Source organism: Empidonax traillii, unplaced genomic scaffold, assembly GCF_003031625.1.
Source record: "Empidonax traillii isolate 1590-97213 ecotype Southwest subspecies unplaced genomic scaffold, ASM303162v1 scaffold66:size1465758, whole genome shotgun sequence".
In the NCBI taxonomy this organism is placed as follows: domain Eukaryota; kingdom Metazoa; phylum Chordata; class Aves; order Passeriformes; family Tyrannidae; genus Empidonax; species Empidonax traillii.
This window is the reverse complement of record NW_020955259.1, coordinates 1188950-1207191: the sequence shown is the minus strand read 5'-3', so window position 1 is coordinate 1207191 and position 18242 is coordinate 1188950. Positions and strand designations below refer to the sequence as shown.

General features: G+C 37.9%; 1 protein-coding gene across 5 annotated transcripts in view; it reads left to right on the top strand.

The window, feature by feature from the left end:
- The window catches only part of ASAP1 (ArfGAP with SH3 domain, ankyrin repeat and PH domain 1), a 149107-nt gene extending 131566 nt beyond the window's left edge, over positions 1–17541 (top strand). For 3 of the 5 annotated variants that reach the window (XM_027880273.1, XM_027880272.1, XM_027880274.1), the window contains 6 exons: positions 1289–1450; positions 4309–4375; positions 6624–6682; positions 8644–9146; positions 12871–12993; positions 14869–17541. In XM_027880273.1, coding sequence (XP_027736074.1) covers positions 1289–1450; positions 4309–4375; positions 6624–6682; positions 8644–9146; positions 12871–12993; positions 14869–14943 — 989 coding nt within the window. In that variant the 3' untranslated portion in view covers positions 14944–17541. The remainder of the gene's footprint in view (positions 1–1288; positions 1451–4308; positions 4376–6623; positions 6683–8643; positions 9147–12870; positions 12994–14868) is intronic. The other 2 variants (XM_027880278.1, XM_027880275.1) reach the window with 1 other exon arrangement.
- Positions 17542–18242: the final 701 nt, after the last annotated feature.

Sequence of the window (18242 nt, the reverse complement as noted above, 5' to 3'; positions counted from 1 at the left end):
GATTTTCAAAAATAGGCTATTTGGTTCTACAGTGCTACAAAATATGTGACAATAGAGTTGAAGTTTCAGGTATAAATAGACTTCACTTTTAAATTTTTATGTCGACTCTCTGCCTTTATCCAGACTGTGATGGCAAAGCTCTCTGACATGAAAAACTTATTGCAAGGTCATGACTGCAGTGAAGTGTTATTGTTGGTTAGATTAAAACAGAAAAGAAAAAAAAAAAAGGCAAAACATAACAACATACTAGCAGGAAAAAGAAAACAAGCCCAACAACAACCCCCTTAGAGCTGTTCTAACCTAATGTAGAACTAATTTAGATAAGTGTTACAAGTAATTTCTTTGGGCAGTAATGGCAGTTGACTTGAGCAGTTGTCCCCTCACTGTGTGTTTGTGCCCTGCTCTGCCTGATTCCTTGAGCTTCTTATTAGAGACATTTTTGAAGGTCAGTGGTGAAGCTGATTAGAGAAAACTCTTGTCTTTCCTCTGGGTTATTTTGTCTTTCAATCTGTATCTGTTCCCATATCCTGTGAAACAAGCGTTGTGTTGAATAATACTTGTGCCAACATTAATGCAAGGGGAAATAAAAGTGTTTAAGGGTAGGAGTGACTGCATAGGCTCTTATAAGCAATGCTACCATTAAATATCTCCGTCTCATAAAGGACTTCTCTGATGTTTACTTTATAGTGTGTACAGCAATTTGCATTGCTCTTAGAATGCATAATTAGATTTATTTAAGCCACAGAATAAAAAAGAAGTTTGATTTATTTAAGCCACAGAGAAGCTTCTCAAGCTTGCAATCATATTTTGAAAGTGCAAGGAAAATTTGTAGTTAGATTTCTATTTTCTTCTTCCCCCCCCCAGTTTATTAAGAGAATTTGTATGGGATGCTCTAGGAGAGAAAAAATTCCCCTCATACTAGAACATCTAGAAAGCTATTTCATTCTGGTATAAAGTAATAGGAATTTTTATCCCAAGTGCTAAATATTACTCAATTTTAAGTACCTTAAAAAAAAGCCTAAAATTAGAAATCCTGGTGTGATAAATTCTGCATTTTTTAAACATAAATACACGTGTCATTTTATTGTCAAGTTCCTTATATTCCCACAGCTGAGATGGTCAAAAATGTGGTGAACGTGTCGTTTAATCTAAACAGTGTTTTGGCATGGCTTGTCTTTTTATTTTAGTCCTTTGCTGCACTTCGCTGTGGGTCTGACTGTGAATTTTTCAGTGCTGCTTTGACGTTTATGCACATGTATTTGTAAGAAGGTTGTTTGTTATTTTGCAGGCCCACCTTCAACCCTCCCTCTAAGCACTCAAACCTCTAGTGGCAGCTCCACTCTTTCCAAGAAGAGACCACCTCCCCCACCCCCAGGACACAAAAGAACCCTCTCTGACCCACCAAGCCCACTACCTCATGGACCCCAGAATAAGGGCCCAATTCCTTGGGGTGAGTTTTGAAATGCAAAACAAAAGGGCAGGGGAAAACCTTTATGATGGATGATATATGATCTTTGGTTTCTCTTTACTTGGTGCTTGCTTTCCAATGATTTCAGCTTGATGTAACGTCAGCTCAGATAAATCAAGAGTTCTATCCTCTGTCACTCTGGCTCCCAGGCTGCTGCAGCCAAGTCTCACTTGAGAAAGCTGAAAATATTCCACGCTCCCCTGGGGCCCAATCCAACCTCCTCCACTGCTTCCCTCTCTCTGCCTTAGCTGCCCAACCTGCCCTCACCCTGGCCCCCTCAGCTCCTGCTCTGCTCTGCCTCTGCCTCCTCACCCCTGATGCTGCTCTGACCAGCTCGTTAATCCAGGTCGATGTAGATTTGGGGCAGATGGACCTCGATGAGTCCATGCAGGTCTCACGACTGCCAGAGGGCTCTGTGCCACATCCTTCCCATGAAGTGTTCACACCTCGCTGGTGGGAATGTGTTGTCTTAATATGTATTTGGCTTTTGTGATGTTGTCTGTACATACACAGAGACTGATAGGCTTGCAGCCTTCTATCTGCAGAAGTTACACAGAAACAGCACTTTTAAATTTATTTTTCTTTTATAGCAGGATACCTTTCTGACAGATGCTTTTTAGACACTATTTTCCAGACTACTCAGATTCTTCCTCTTTTCAATAAACATTACTCTATGCAGTCAGCTTCTTTCTGTAGCCATAAATCTCAGGCCCATGTAATTTTCTATAATTTTAGTTTTGGTGGCAGGATTTTCATGAATCTGTAGATTTTCAAGCTGGAATCCAGTGCTTACATAAGGGCGTCATCCATACACTACTTATAACTTAGGAGTATCCTCTCTCTGTTCTAGTGTAAACACACAATTACTAGCCTAAAAAAAAAAAAAATCTAAGCTAAAGGCACCATTTTTCCAGAAAATTGAGGTAAATGTGGTCAATCATGGAGTACTCATGTATGATTGAATCTAGGATTCAGTATGAAGAAAAGTACAGAGTCCAATGAAAAGACTTTGTTTCTAAAGGAATACAAATAATGTCAGTCTTTTCAGTTCTCTACTTCTTAGAGTCTGGGATATGGAAAAAAGATGTTTCCTGTGTTCTGAAGTCTAATAGTCTTATACTGTTTCAGGGTAGTAAAGACATTTTGAAGGGCTTGGACTCAAAAAAAATCCCAAATATTTAAGTCCAAACAGCAACTTAAGTACCATGTGCTACAATACTATGTAATGTAACACTATTAGAATGAAGGTATGGTAGGATAAGATGCTAAGCTAGTGCCAACTTTTCTTTAAAACGTTTAGACAACAGATAAAGGAAAAGGAAAATATGGGAAAGGTGCAGGTGTGCAGTTGAAGAGGAAGAAGCCTGTAGAAGTAGAATACCTTGTCAGAGCAGGGCTGGAGAAGAATATTTCTTTTTCTGTCTCTTTGCTGCTCTTCAGTGCAGGCTAAACTTCAGTGTATGGAAGCGAGACCTCTTCTCCCCATGTTTCTTATCTGAGATCCGCACAAAAGCTTGTTTGACAGTCATTTTGGATTTTTACTTTTATGTTTATAAAAGAGGGAGTTTCTTGTATCTGCCTTCATGTTTTTTGCTTAAGACTATTGTCAGATGTTCACTGCTTTTCCTTTCAGAAGCTTTTTTCTGTGTTGTTATATTTTTTGCTATGTCGAATTTCAGCATTTTGTTTTCTAATCTGTGCATTAATTGAAGTTTCAAGCAGAGCAATCCTTAGCTTATGTCTAAGCAAATTGAGTTACTATTCAAAGATGTTCTAAAAATGTCATTTAGGTTATTTTGGATTTCCATAGCAACCATGAGGTATTTTTCCTCGCTTTATCTATAGGATCTACATGTGAAGGGTTTGCTGTTTGTTTTACCTTTGTTGGTTTTTTCCACCACTTTTAAATAAAAACATATTTTTAGCAAGGCTCACCATGAGCCTTTTCTGCTGTTTGGTTTAGGCTTCAATGCACTAAGAATGGTATTTAGGCAAATGTGTCATTCTTTTGTATGAGAAGCATTTTGTGTTCTTGGCTCATTAAATGTCACTTTACATCTATTTCAGTGACAAAACTTACTAATGGTTGTTGAAGTTGGTTCTAAGATTGTTAAAACAGACTGTAATAGGAGAGGCAAGGGGGAATGGCAAAGACACTAAACCATGGGAGTTAATATCATCATAACTTGCAATGGTGATGGCTAATGGAAGAGGAGCCTTCTGCTGAAGGAGTCCAGGCACTTGGGTTTGGAATTTGCTGCCTTTTGACAGAATTCAGTATACCCAGGATCTTTTCCTTACCAGTGGTCAGTGTGCAGGTAATGGGAATAACATAACACAGTCATTAAATGTATAAAGGCTGTTCTTTACATAGGATAAAATACCGATCCTTAGAAATGTAATGTTTTGTGAATAAAATCAAATTCGTGGTGTTTTTAAAAAGACATGCCTCATAGCACAAAATGTAAGCATCTGTGGTAAATTTGTCTGATACTGGCCTGCAGTATCTTCTTCTATTCAGGGAAAATTGAAACACTATTTCAAAACAAATGCCCTACAGCAATGTCATTCAATCTTCCCTTGCCAGAAGATGTGAGCTACCAGTGACTTGTTTTAAAATGTGTTATATGAAAGGTCATGTTGTATTATTATGGTCCCTGCTGCTTTTTCAGCTACAAAGTTATTAATGAAGAATGAAGTTTTACATGATCTTTTAGACATGTTGTGTAGAGGAGACCTGGAGGAATATGTGTTTCGCTTTAAGTTGCACCTTCTCTTGATTATAGTTCAGTTATCCTAATTATTTAGGGTTTTTTAATTGTCCCTTTTTTTCACCTCAGGTAATGATTTGGGCCCACCTTCAACTAAGGCTACAAACAAGTTTGAGGGAATGTCTCAGCAATCAAGGTAAAATCTCCACGTATGAAGGCAAACATGAAAATTTAAATAAACATAACTAATTTGTAAATTGGGGGGGGGGGTGCAAAAAAAAAAGCCTTTCAGAGGCCATAAAATCCTAGCTATGTTTCTTCATTAGTTTTCTGCATGCTTTAGTAGCATACAAACACTGTGGCTTCATTGAGCCTCCTACGCTTTGTTCCTTGCTGTCCATACACAATCCATCCTTTGAGCGGGATGGACAGAACGACTTGTACCCGAATCTCTCTGCCGCTCCTACAGCACTGCTCTCTGAGCCGGGGAATGCTGCCTCAGACAGCACAAAAGTTTTATTTTCATGTCTCCTGGCATTTCATTCTATCTGTTTCACTGTGAGGTCTTATGCCCATGGCTGCAGCAGTGTCACTGTGGGTACAGGCTGGCATCATGTGTAAGAGAGAGAACTCATCTCAGTCTTCCAGCGTAACTGTTTTCCAGTCTGTCAAGCTTATGTGCTGCCACACAGTCTGCAATAACACAAACTGCTTTTAGCTCGTAGTTCATCAGGTCTGTCCATTACAAGTGTCTTTTTCAATAGCTGGAGAAGTAAGGACAGCCATACATTCCTGTCACTTAGTGTTTGCTGTTCCTCTGTCTGCGCTGTGGTTCCCAAGTCCTGCGGTTCAGAGCGTGGTGATTCTAACAAACACCTGCCTCAGGCACAGTCCACAAGCGTGTGGGATCAGGCTGTGACTGGAGAGGGATGTGTAACATCCAACAGATCACAGCAGGAGATGTGCAGGTAGAATTCTGGACACCCCCCAGGGTGTGATCCGCCTTGCCAGGACAGGCAGGGGAGCTGTTATTGGCAGCACAGCTGACTTGCCATGTTTGCTGAATCCATCCAGGTGGCACTGGGCATTCAGGGAAAAAGTGGTGATGCTCCACAGCACAAAGAGCTGGGCCTGTGCTCAACACTTGTCAGACAAGGGTAAAAGTGTGGTTCTTGTACTCCATGGCATTAGATAAAGGCCAAGGTAGGAGCTGGACTTTGATGATCTTTGTGGGTCCCTTCCAACCCAGGATATTCTGTGATTCTATGGTATCTTGAATCAAGGTTGAGCTTGGCTGTTCTTTCAGGTTCATGTCATGATATATTTTTACCATTTAAAAAACAGGTAGGAAATTACAAGTGTTTCATCATGATCATTTCGAAATGTTGGGTGCAGAGACAAGTAATACCAGAATCAAGGCTGGTGATGCAGAAGACTCTGTCCTGTTGAACATACTCCGACAACTTTCTCACATGTTTTTCCTTTCTCTTGTTTTTATTTTTTATTTTTTTTAGTCATTATTTTAAGCTAATACTGATTTTTATTCATTGTTTGATTTTTATGCCTTAAATCAACTTACTTTCTTTTCTTCCACAGTTCTTTTCTATAAAAGTGACCTAGGTGTTGTTTTAAAGGAAAAAATTTCGTGAAATTTCTTGAAACTTGTGCTCACATACCATGTTTGCAAATTTGAGCCAGCCTGATGTTGATTCTGGAAAAAAAAAAAAAAAAAAAAGGCTACAACAAAAAGCATTGATGGAAAACTTTGGCAATATGCAACTACCTTAAATTTTTATGCTATTCATTTAATTAACTAATTAATTAAATTACTTGCAACTGTTCTGCTTGTCTTGTTGCTTACCCCTCCAAGTAGCTAACACAGGTGTAACACGGGTTGACAGAGTAAAACGTTGTTTTCCCACAGTCATCAGTATTTCCTTGGAGTATCAGAGACTTTGTTTCCTACTGCAGCAGCAGTGTGTGTGTCATACACTATCGTACATGTGCAGTGGGCTACAAGGCATAGGCTCAGTCCTGGCAAACTTCAAACCACTGACACAAAGGACAGGTTATATTTTAAAGCTTCAGTGTAACTGTTTTAAAGTTCAGGATCTGCCCATGGTCTTTCAGCTTCACCTGTTTTCAGAGTACATTTTGCACATACCATAGTTTGTAGAATATACCTGCTCTATAGCATTGAAGCTGTGTGGGGTTTGTATGCCTTTTTCTCAGAAAAAAAACACAAAACAGTTAATTCTTAACAGTGCTTTGAGTTTCGGGATTGATGCACAGACAAGATGATTATATGAAAGAAACAAAATAAATGTGGATTTTGGTTGTTTGGTTTGGGTTTTTTTAATTATCGATGTGTAGAGGGGAAAAGTGAGAAATAAGTATATTTTACAACAGTTGTAAGCACTAATAATTCACATCTGTTGATTTAGCACTGGGACTGCAAAGACTGCACTTGGCCCTAGAGTTCTTCCCAAACTACCTCAGAAAGGTAAGAGTTCTCTCTGTGGCTATTCTTATACTGATTATCTTTTAAATGTGGGTGAGAGTAGATATTTTTTTTTAAATATATAGTCTTTTCAGCAAAAGTTTTATTTCTAAAATGCTACAAACCATGAAAGCTTTAGAAAACTGAAAGGATTTCAGAAGGTCAGGAAGGTTTTTATTAAACTGAAAAAAATAGTTAGACCTGTGGAGGAAAGAAAAAAAATCATGAACTAATTGAAGCTGGAAGAGACCTCAGGAGGTCTTGTGATCCAGTCCACCACACAGAGCAGGGCCAAGTTTTTGCCATAAGGGCTGGTTGCTCAAGGCCTTTCCAGTCACATTTTGATATTTCCATGGATAACCTCTCTGGGCTTCCATTTCTATCTTTTACTGCTCTTGTTGGTAAAGTCTTTTTTCTTCCTAATATCTCCAAGTTCGATTTCTTGATACCCTTGGAGCAACCTGTATCCATGCCATGTTCTGGCCATCAGGGTTGTTGTCCCAGTAACTACTTTGGAAAGAATCAGGCACTGCTACATGCTCACTTATATATCAGTGACAAGCTTGCTGAGACCATTGTCCCAGGGAATACCTTCTGGCCCTTTCTTTTGGAAGTGTTCTTTCCAAGCCTCTCTTTAAACTCATACAGCAGGTTTATTTAGGGTTTTTTTGTGAGTTGTTGAAGCAGTTGACTACAAAGTTGAAAGACCTACTATGTAGATCTGTCTGATACAGAATCCATCAAATACATGTTACATCTGTATGCGTGAATAATCAGCATAGAGTCTGAAGATCAGGAAATGCTGCTTGTCCAGACTTCTGAAGATAGCTGACTGAAACTGAGAGTGCGAATCATTTTAGCAGAAAATGCAAATGTGAAATTTCAACTTAAATTACAATTATTATGACACGGTATCATCTTTTGAGGGAGACACCAATGACATGCTAGGGTGGCATTGCAAAGGAAGTCAACACTTCCTTGATTGAAATGATATAGGTGAGAATTTAAGATGGGCCAACTCAAAGCACTTTGATAAGGGCTACTATCAGGGTTTTTCATGTAATTTACTTATGTCTCAAACCTGAGTGGATGATCAGTGCATGTACATTCGCTACAAGATAAGTCTAGGAGACAGAGACCTATACAGGTATCAACACAGACATTTTTTAAAATGAGGCACCTGATAGTAACTATACAATTTCTTTCTTGGAAACATTGCAAAATTTTCTTCTTTTTTTTCCCTTTTCTTTTCTTTTTTTTTTCTTTTTTTGTTTAAGTAACGATTAATGTAGCACAAAAGTATTGTTGCAGTGGGTGATATCCTAAGAGAGTGTTGTTGCTTTCATAGTCAAATGTCAGGCCACCTTTTTGGCTGGTAGAATATGATAACAAAGCAACGCTGAATACAATAGGAAATCGTTCCTTCTGGTCAAAATGTATTGTTTTCATCGTGGGTTGTAAATTTTTCTCTCCTGAGAAGAAAAGAATTCATCTGTTTTAACATTAGGTACTAATTCTGAGACTCAGGTGCTTTTTAGTATGGAATTCAACTGCATCCCTGAATAACTGTCCTTAAAAGAAAGTTTTGTTACAGCCACATGTGTGGGTCCATATGTTGTTTTACAAAATACATCTTTTATTATCTTTAGTAATTTTTGGTTTAGGTCCAAAAAATGATCACTTTATTTCATTTTAAGTAGATAATCTAAAAAATGACACCTAATAGTTGTTGGAATAAGTACTGCTGACCTCCAGGAGGAGCAATTAAGTGAGACCTCAGTGAATGAGGGTTACATAAGGTTGTATTATCTTGCTTTTGTCATAAACTAGGAGGATTTATGGGCAGTTATGGGGCTCAGTGACCATGTGGTCATTTATACAGTTGCACTTTTGATATATTCCTGACTTCTTTAATATTAAAATGAGATGGTGAAAAACATTGTTTTGGTCTTTTTTTTTTTTAGTGGCACTAAGAAAAATAGAAACCAGTCATCATCTTTCAATAGATAAATCACATCAGCACATGGAAATGTTTCAGAAGCCCTCACTGTCCATCGATATACCACAGAAACCACAGCCTGGAGACTTGCCCCCAAAGCCTCTGCCTCTGGAATTAACTCAGAAACCTCAAATAGGAGATTTACCCCCAAAGCCTGGAGAACTGCCCCCAAAGCCTCAGCTAGGAGACCTGCCACCAAAACCACAGCTTGGAGACTTACCTCCAAAGCCACAGATGAAGGACCTTCCTCCAAAACCTCAGCTAGGAGAGCTGTTGGCTAAAACTCAAGGTGGAGAAGCAGCACCGAAGCCTCAGCCCTCAGAGGTGAATCAAAAATCTCACTCCATAGATCTCTCTCCAAACGTACAATCCAGGGACACCGTCCAAAGGCAAGCATCTGAAGAGTCTAATGACATCACACATGCCCTGCCAGAAACCCCCGTGCCACTTCCCAGGAAAATAAATATGGTAGGTATTACTGCAGCTAGCTGGAAGTATCCTTGGAAGGCTTTGAAGTTAATGTAAGGAATTTCTGTGCGCCCTTGGGATATTCACACAAAGCAACAACATAACATTATGGGTTGGGATAAGGAATGAGGGGTTCTTTTTGAGCCCCCAAGCAACTTCAGCAAATGCTGAGGGTTTACAAGGCCTCCTGCATGCTGAAACAAATACCTGTAGCATAAAACAATAACGTTGGGAGCATTGCAATGTATTTAGATTTATTGGGGACTTTGGGCATTTTTTTCTGTGCCAGCCATAATTCTGAATGAATTGGTGGCTTTCTCTGCTGTCTTTGCTCATGGCTCTGTATGCCTTAGATTGCTAGAATATCTATATGTTTGATTTTTGTAAGCTTTAAGAAGGGATGTTAGCACCTATTGTCAGTAGATGCAAAATTTAAAGTCAATTGTGACAAAGTAGTAAATGTTCCTGTCGTGAGTATTTAATGTTGACGTACTTAAGTGGGTAACAAAAGTTCAGATATATTGCTGAAGTGGCAAAATTGACACTGCTGGATGCTGTGCAGTAGCAGAGCTGGTTCTTTAACTCGATTCAAACCCCTAGTTCATCTTGTTGTTAATCTTGCTAACCAGCTCAATTTCCAACAGAGGATCCTTCATGCATATGTGCGTGGAAATAACTTTATGAAACTCCAGAACTCTCTTAAAATTTTCATCATCAAAAAGGGGATAGTTTTGTTTGTCAGGTTTGCTATGCAAAGCACTTGTGTAAAAGGAAATAAAACTTCCGTTCTTGCAGTGAAAGCAGAGGGTGAGTTTCTGTCTTGTGCTTGTCTGAGGAAGAACACACTGGAGCCATCACTCTGCTTGGCTTCTGGCATGGACTTGCCTGTAAGCTCCTATCTCATCTGAGGCTGACAGGGTTGTTGCTTGGGCTTCCTGAGTGTGCTGGAGATTAAATATTACTGGGATCTGATCAAAAGGTGTCTGCAAGTACAGTTTGTTTACTTACATACTTTTAAATATAAACAGGCAAATAATGCTGGACATCCCCAGCTATTTGTCACTTTATTAAAGAAGAAAAAAAGGCAAATAGTAGATTGTTTGTTTTGATTTGGTGGGGGTTTTTTGTTTTGTTTTGTTTTGTTTAAACTCTTTCCCTACCTCATACAGAAAAGCTCTGAGGAAAGATTCAGTGTTCTCCAAACTCAGCCATTTTCACATGTGCAGTAAATTAAATAGTTCCACTGTTGTGCAGTGATCAAAAACTCCTTCACAGGCTTTTTTCACATCATTGCATGCACACTTGTATCTCTTCTTGTTCAGTGCAGTCTTTTCTGCTTAAGTGTTAATGTGCAAGAATTCCTCCTAAAAGTATGTTCCTCATTTTCATCCTCTGGCTGTATCCTCTCTGCATAAGGATACAAAATGCTCCATCCCAGCATAGCAGTGAGACCTGCAACAGCAGCCACCAGTATTTATGGGTACTTCACTCTTGGGTTTGCCTATTTAGCCACTAAATAGAGACATTTAAGTTTTTTTATTGAAAGTTTTAGAAAATTAATCATTCAGAAATATAATTTTGAAATTCCAATGCTGATATTATATAAGGATTTGAAAGGATATTTTTAGAGAAATGAAACTTGCTCTGAGTGCTTCTGAAATCACACTGAGCACTTGAGTGTTCTTTTGTGTGTGTGTGTGTGGTGGTTTCTGTTAAGGAGACAAAATACTTATTTTTTAAAGAAAAAGAAGTGTTGAATGTAAATAAGAACATGGAGGGATTACTAATGATCACAGCAACTTGTTTTATTCAGTCTTAAGCATAAAATCTCTTCTGAATAAATACTAGTGTTGGATACAGGGAGTTGGTGGGGGGTAGTGGTATTTGTTTTATAGTCACAGATTACATTTCCTGGAATTGCTTGCATTTCTTTACACACCAGTGCCCCAAACTGTGTTCTGGAACATATGTGCTCTCTTCAGATCCATCCTTTTTTAAACCTTCCCACGATTAAATACAACTTGGGCTTGAACTCTTGTTGCTGCTCTCCATGAAAGGAACAGAATGTTAAAATCTCATCTGTGGCACTAATCTGATGGAACCAGGAGCAATTCCCATCGTTTTTCTTACAAGCTGAGTTGCATACAGCTCTCTAAGTTTACAGGAGTGTAAATTTCTTTATTCTCTTTTTATTGAATGAGTAATTTTTACCTGGCAGAAGTAGTTGCTTCCCTTTATCACCAGAGGATTGATTGGAAATGCTCCTAGTTTGTAAAGGTTCTTTGCAGTTGAAAGCTGATGGCTCCAAATACCCATTCCTATTGAATTCCAGTCCCTACTGATAGTTGAGATTTTTGTTCAAATTATATGAATATCTTTTTTAAAAAGAGAGGAAGCATTCTTTGAAGTGACTTCTTGTTGCAGCAAACCTTTGCTGTAAAAAAATCCTTGATCTCATATGAGCTTCAATTCAGGTATTTCTGTCATTTGTATGGGGTTTTTTTAGTCTCATGTTCTGTTAACTGTTTCTTCCTTAGATCCCCCTATAATTGTTGTTTTTTCTGTACCTTGAGTTTAGTGTGAGTGCTTTTTGTTGTGTGTCTGTTCTGCTGTTGAGCTACAAGGATATTTTTTTTTTTTTTGCCAAAACATGGAGGAATTTCAAGTGGGTAGGTAACAGCAAGGAGAAGACTCCCTAGGAAATTTCCTCTGTGAAGTTACTTCTGGCTCAAATTCCTCAAAACCTGCTGACTTTTTCCTTCATAGCCCTTCTGCTTCTCATCTCCTTCTGCTCTTGTTGGGTATTTGCTCTCTTGTTGTCTGACTGCTTCTGTTCAAAGAAGGAACTGTAGGTTTTGAAGAAGTGTGGGTATGAAAATACAGGAATATAAAGTAACAGGAGTGTTTTGCTGTGAATATTGTTTACTTACTCTACTTAGAAATAATTTAAGTCTTTTTTCCTGCCGTGAGAACCATATGTTTGGGGAGGAGTCCATGGCTGAGGCTTTCTCATATGAATTAGCAGTATGCAGCAAAGGATGACCTAGAAAATACTTGGACTCAGAATGGTAGAGCTGTGAGAATATCGAGTGTGAATTGTCAGCAAAAAATAGTACTGCCATCTGAAATTAAGGTACTTTTAGTAAGAAAATGCTACCATTTGGATGGAAAAATCACTCAAAAAATAATTTCCAGTCCTGTAAGCAGATCTGAAATCAAAGAATACTGTATTTTTGCACTAGATCCAAAACCAAAACTGTAAGAAATACTGGGATTTCAATGCAGATTTTTCCTCAGCCCTTACCTCCCTTGGAACATTCAGAGTAGAATGGATTTCATTTTCTGTTCATGGTATTTTTTTGATGAAGTGTGTATTAAAGGACAAAGAGGGAGTTAGTAGACTGGAATATTATTTAAACATTCTTCACTGGAGGAAGCAGAGGTTACTTAAGCCCTCCTAAGTCCTACATGTTAAGTACAACACATTAAATTCTGTAGGGAGTTTTGAACCTTAAGAAAAAGAAAACATACACCTGTGTAGGTAACTTTTCATTTTATTTTTTTAATATCCTTGTTGAAGAAGAGTTTTTGTATTTTTATGTTCCCAAATGCAGGGAAAGCAATCAATAGTCTTCACCTTTTTGTAAAATAAAACAAATTCATATTATATTTTTTTTTCTTCTCTTCCTCATGTCTGTCATCTAAAACTTTGTTCTATTTTTAGGGGAAAAACAAAGTTAGGCGAGTGAAGACCATTTATGATTGTCAGGCAGATAACGATGATGAACTCACATTTGTTGAAGGAGAAGTAATTATTGTAACTGGTGAAGAGGACCAAGAGTGGTGGGTATGTATCTTTCCCTTTTACAGTTCCATGTAACTTCTTTATGACTTTTATAGGAAAGCCTTTTTTTTCTAAATATGAAGGGTTTGTTGCTGTTTTGGTTTGGGGTTTTGTTTTATTTGGTTTTTCCTGAGCTGACATCCAACCCTTACCTTAAACTCATATTAGCAAAGACCCTGTTTCTCTGGCAGGGAGAGTCTGCTAGAACCATCCCCACTGGGTTTGGCTTTGTTGCTGGCTCATAGCAGCACATATTTTCACATGTCCCTCCCTGTAATGCACACTGGCTTTTCATTAAATGTAGAAGTGGTGATTTTCAATCCATCTAAAATGCTTTCACCCTTCATGAAAAATGAGGCATGTAATTAGGGTTCACCTGAAATGTTAAGTTATACCTACAGGAGTTGCTGGAATTCTGAAAAATAATGTGTAATTGGTGCTATAAGCTGATAATTTTCCTCCTTAAATGAAAGGCAGATAACATTTTCTTTGCCTTCTCCCTTTCCATGCCACTGGTTTATACCATACTCCCCCTGTTCTGGACTGCATGTTGTTGGAGTGCCAACAGGAGATTTTTCTCAACCCCACATAAGGCTCCAGCCCTCCCTTGACACTCCACCTCATGTCCCTAAAGCCCTGCTGCATTGCACTTCCCTGCAGTAGAATTGTTACTGGGGAAAATGAGACAGATTTCATCTGATTAAAACAAAATCTACTTGCAGTGCTGCCTGTGATTTCCTAATATAAGTGCAGCGCAACCTTTGGTGTTTTGTTTCCAGCTACACATTTTCCTCTCACTCATCATTTAAGGAAGATTTTCAGCTGAAAAGCTGGTATCAAAAGCTGCTGTTATCCATATCATCCAGTCTCTGATTACCACTGCAGTAGTTGCTGAATCTGTTTGGTGAAGTGGCTTTTTAAGACCCTTGGGCACACGCCTATAAGTTCCATGAGACGCTCCAGTCTGAGTGTTTCTGAGAAGGGAAACGAGGCCTGTTGACTCATATGCTTCAAAAATTTGGCTCTCCAAGAGGAAATGGCCAGCCCTGCATGTTTCCCCTTCCCATTTTGTTGAACTTGTGGAAGAGGAAGGAGGTACACCATTATTCTGAAAGCAGTGAGCAGCACTGTAGCAGGGTGAGAAGAGTGTGGTCAGTCAGAACTGCTGCTCCAGTGCTATCAGTTTGAAAGTCATTTATGATTATGCACTGTAAATGTGGAAAGTTCTTATAAAAGATGTAGTTATTTTTTTTATTTCTTTAAATAAGTTTCTTAGCTATTTCTTTATAAATTATCCTTTTGCAAAACATGTAAGGAGTTGTACATGAAGGGTACTTAGTCAGACAATACTGTGATTTATTATGAAAATTAGTATGCACCTAAATCATTAGGTATCATGCTAATTCAGTAAGAAAATAGCTGAGATTTTATCACCTTAAGTAAGGGAAACATGCAGATTATCATAACTAACTTCACAACTGTAGCAGACATTTCCCATAAGTAAGATGTCCAGGATTTATTCAGTTAACTAAGATAAATGGTTTTCAGAGATGTTACTGAAACTCAGCCTATCAGACAAAAGAAAATCATGCTTCTGTTTTGGTGACATTCTTCAAGTTCCAGTGATGTGTGTAAGTTTCCCCCCCAAAAATATGGAGTTTTGTTCTCTTTAGATTTAATTGACTTAATTTGTCTTATTTACAGTATATTTGTGCAGTTTCATTTTGTTCCTTTACAAGAATTCAAATGTTAACAAAGGTCTGCTTCAAACTATCCAGGAGCTTGCAAAGTAAACGCAAAAATGAAGTAAATGCAGTCTATGAAGTCTACGTGTCCACATGCACATCTACATTTGTACATTCTTCTCCTGTGTTGCAGATTGGCCACATCGAAGGACAGCCAGAGAGGAAGGGGGTCTTTCCAGTGTCCTTTGTGCACATTCTGTCAGACTAGTAAAAACAAACAAATCCTAAACTTGAGCATTGCACATTCTTCATGCAAGACGGGCTTTTTAGCAAAAGCGAACGCTGCTGCCTCCCTGTAATCCCGTGCACAGTTGTATATATAGCTGCTGTTACAAATTAAGAATTCATTTAAGTTTCACCTCATGAGGTTGAATTATATGTATTGTAAATATACTGTGTTATTCTGCCTTTGCCAGTATTATGGTAGCCTTGGAACCTGGCACGCCTTATTGGGTTTGTTGAAGCCATCCTCGGCATCCAGCACTTACATCCCTGTCCGTGCTGTCCCACACGTATGGACTGCCAGCTTTCCAACATAGGTGGTCTCCGTCAACCTTGTAACTGTACAGAAATGACTGTTCCTAATAACTTGGTATTCTCAACATACAATTTAGCAGAAAAGTTAGGATGAGTGAATGGTTTTGGACAATTTAAAAATCAGTCTGCAGTTCATAAGTGTATGCAGTTTACAGCTATGAAACCCACTTCGGTATTTATTTAATATAGTGCTCAGTTAAGTGTAATTATGAAGACAAATATTCACTGACTTTACAGATAACAGTAATGTTTTACGGTGTGCATACAGCATTTCATGTTTATATTATGTGGACCTATGCCAAACTGTGATTGCAGTTCCCCTGTGATATTACCTCACTATAAAAGGCTACAAATTTGTTTCATCCGAAAACTTATTTTAATGAAAATTAGTCATATTGTTCTTTAGTAGATATATGTGAAATTTGCTGGGTTTTTTCACTGAATTCTTAGTAACCAAGGACTTCTAGCAAATGTTAACTGTTGACATTGTGCATGCATTTAGACGCTTACTTGAAACCTGCCTTTGTACAAAAGTAGTACTATAGTCATATAGCTACATTTGAGGAAAAGAACATTTTAACTTAATTGCTATTCAGATTAATGTGAGCTTGCAACCGTATTTGTTTATAGCTAAATTGGCTCTTTGAAAAATGATTTTGTGGGGTTTTTTTCCTCTGTCTTCAACCTTGCTAAAAGTTAGTTACCTAAAATAAATTTTTTAAGTGGTGATATAAGTATAAATTTAAATTATTTTTAATGCTCTCAAAAGCAGAAGCTAAGATGACCTTTCGTGCATTTGATCAGGCTGTTAATGACAGAGCTCAGATCACAAGTATCAGGCTGGTTTTCATAGAGTTCACTAAGCTGTGACAGTAATAGTTGTAACTCAAAGCACCAAGTAACAGACATACTGCTATAAAGCTAATTTCTCATGAAATCTTTGGAAGGCTGCATTTGACCTGAGGTTTCTTGAAAGTTGGTATAAAGTTGCATTGCCAGAAAACACTTCAACATATTACTGGAAACTTTAATTTCCTGTGTCACTTCCAACTTCATTTTTCATCTTTTGAAACATCATGTGGTTGTGTTTTTCCCATGGTTTGTCTGTAGCAGGTTCCATGACTTTCGTATGTAGTTTTGTATTACTTGCTTTAAATGTTATTTTGGCTTCAGTACCTCGTGCTGCTGTTTCAAAGCAGATTGTCTTGGCTGCATGGAAAGATTTTCATTTCATAAAAGCACATCTCAGACTTTCTGAGAGCTTTAATTTCTAATACAGTTTTACAAGACTGTAGTCAGTGAATATTTAATTCTTTTTGTGGTTAATTTAGAAACAAATATCAGTCTAAATCCCACATGGAAAAAAAAATGCAAATCATTTATCAACTGTTAATGGTTTTATCATTTATTAAAAAAAATTATTTCCAAAAAAATAAAATATGCAATGAGTGAGTGAGCCTGCTGGCATCTAATCTTCAGTATTACCAGCTCCAGTATTTCAGACTTTATTCTGTTTTTTATGGAAAGAAAGTCAGGTTTAGCATTTATTTAGCATTCCATTTTATCCATTACTACAATGTTTTAAGTTGCATTAAAGAACAAAACCTATTCACTTTTGTGGTCAATTGTATTTTTAAGTGATCTTGAAATAAACTGATAAATGCAAATCATATAAAGAAAAGCTAGGCATGTAAAATTATGTAGAGTCAAATGTCTATTCTTTTCTACGCTCTTTAAAATAGTATACATATGCATTTTATAAAATTAAATGAGTTCCATCAGGAACAATAGTTCTGTTTATTCTGGCTTATTGTGGGTCATAAGAAATCTGAAAATGTATGATATTGATTGAGTTTAAGTACAGTATTATATTTGAACTCAATGAGCCACTGTCTGCAATTTTGTATATGACATAGTATTTGGAAAGTCTAAATCTTTATGGAAAATTAGCTGATAAAGGGTTGGGGGGAGGGGCAGGGGAAGGTGCCCCCAGAGGGGGAAGTTTGCTCTGCAGATGATGTCTTATTTACTGTTGAACAACAGTTGCTATTTATTTTTTTATTACATAGTACATCAACATGTACAGAAATCAGATCTGCTCATGCCACTAGTTAAAATCTTGACTTCTCATTGAATGTTAAGGTAAAACATCAGTACACATGTCTATTCACATGTATTTAATGTGACAGTTTTTGAGTACTGTATGTGTTAATTTCTACTTTTTTAATATTTAAAATTGCTTTTAAATAAATGTATTCAGTTGATCCCAGATATCTGAACAACGCCCTTTTTGTCAACTGGAATATCTTCTAGGGAGAAAGTCTGGATTCCAAACAGGTAGAACTAAGACACTTGAAATGTTTTTCTCTTGAATATAAAGCTCTCCTTATATAATGCCATTAAATGTGTATCTCTTTAAGAGCTGTTAAATATGGATGCAATTGCCTTTATCTGGAAAACTTTACTTACTAAAGTTAGCACCAAACCACTCGTTTTGTCCATGAGTTTCGATTGCTTTCTCTCTGGCTTAGCAGGCTCTGCAGGAAGCCAGTGAACTCTGTCTTGTTTTCCACAGCTGGCCCGTGGGGTTGAAAGGAACTGCTCAGCGTGGCCCACTCTGCCTGACAGCAGCTCTCACACCAACTAGAGCAGTACTAACCTTTCCTGGATGGAGTGACCTTGTTGCTTAGAATTTCGGTTCCAACCCAGCTTGGATAGGTTATTTTTTTCTCCCATCCCTGACTCAGTTCTTGCATGTTTCCCACTTAAGACCCATCCTTGTCAAAGCTGCTCTATAAAGAACAAGTCACTTGAAATTGCTAGAAAGCAACAAGAACATCCTTTAGCCAGAGGAAAAGCTGGAGTGTGGAGCTATCAGATCTGGTTTGTATCAAGAACAGTAACTGCCACAGCGCAGGGCTCAGGAGACCGCCGTGGAAAGAGCTTCTGCAGCACTGAACTGTAGTGCTG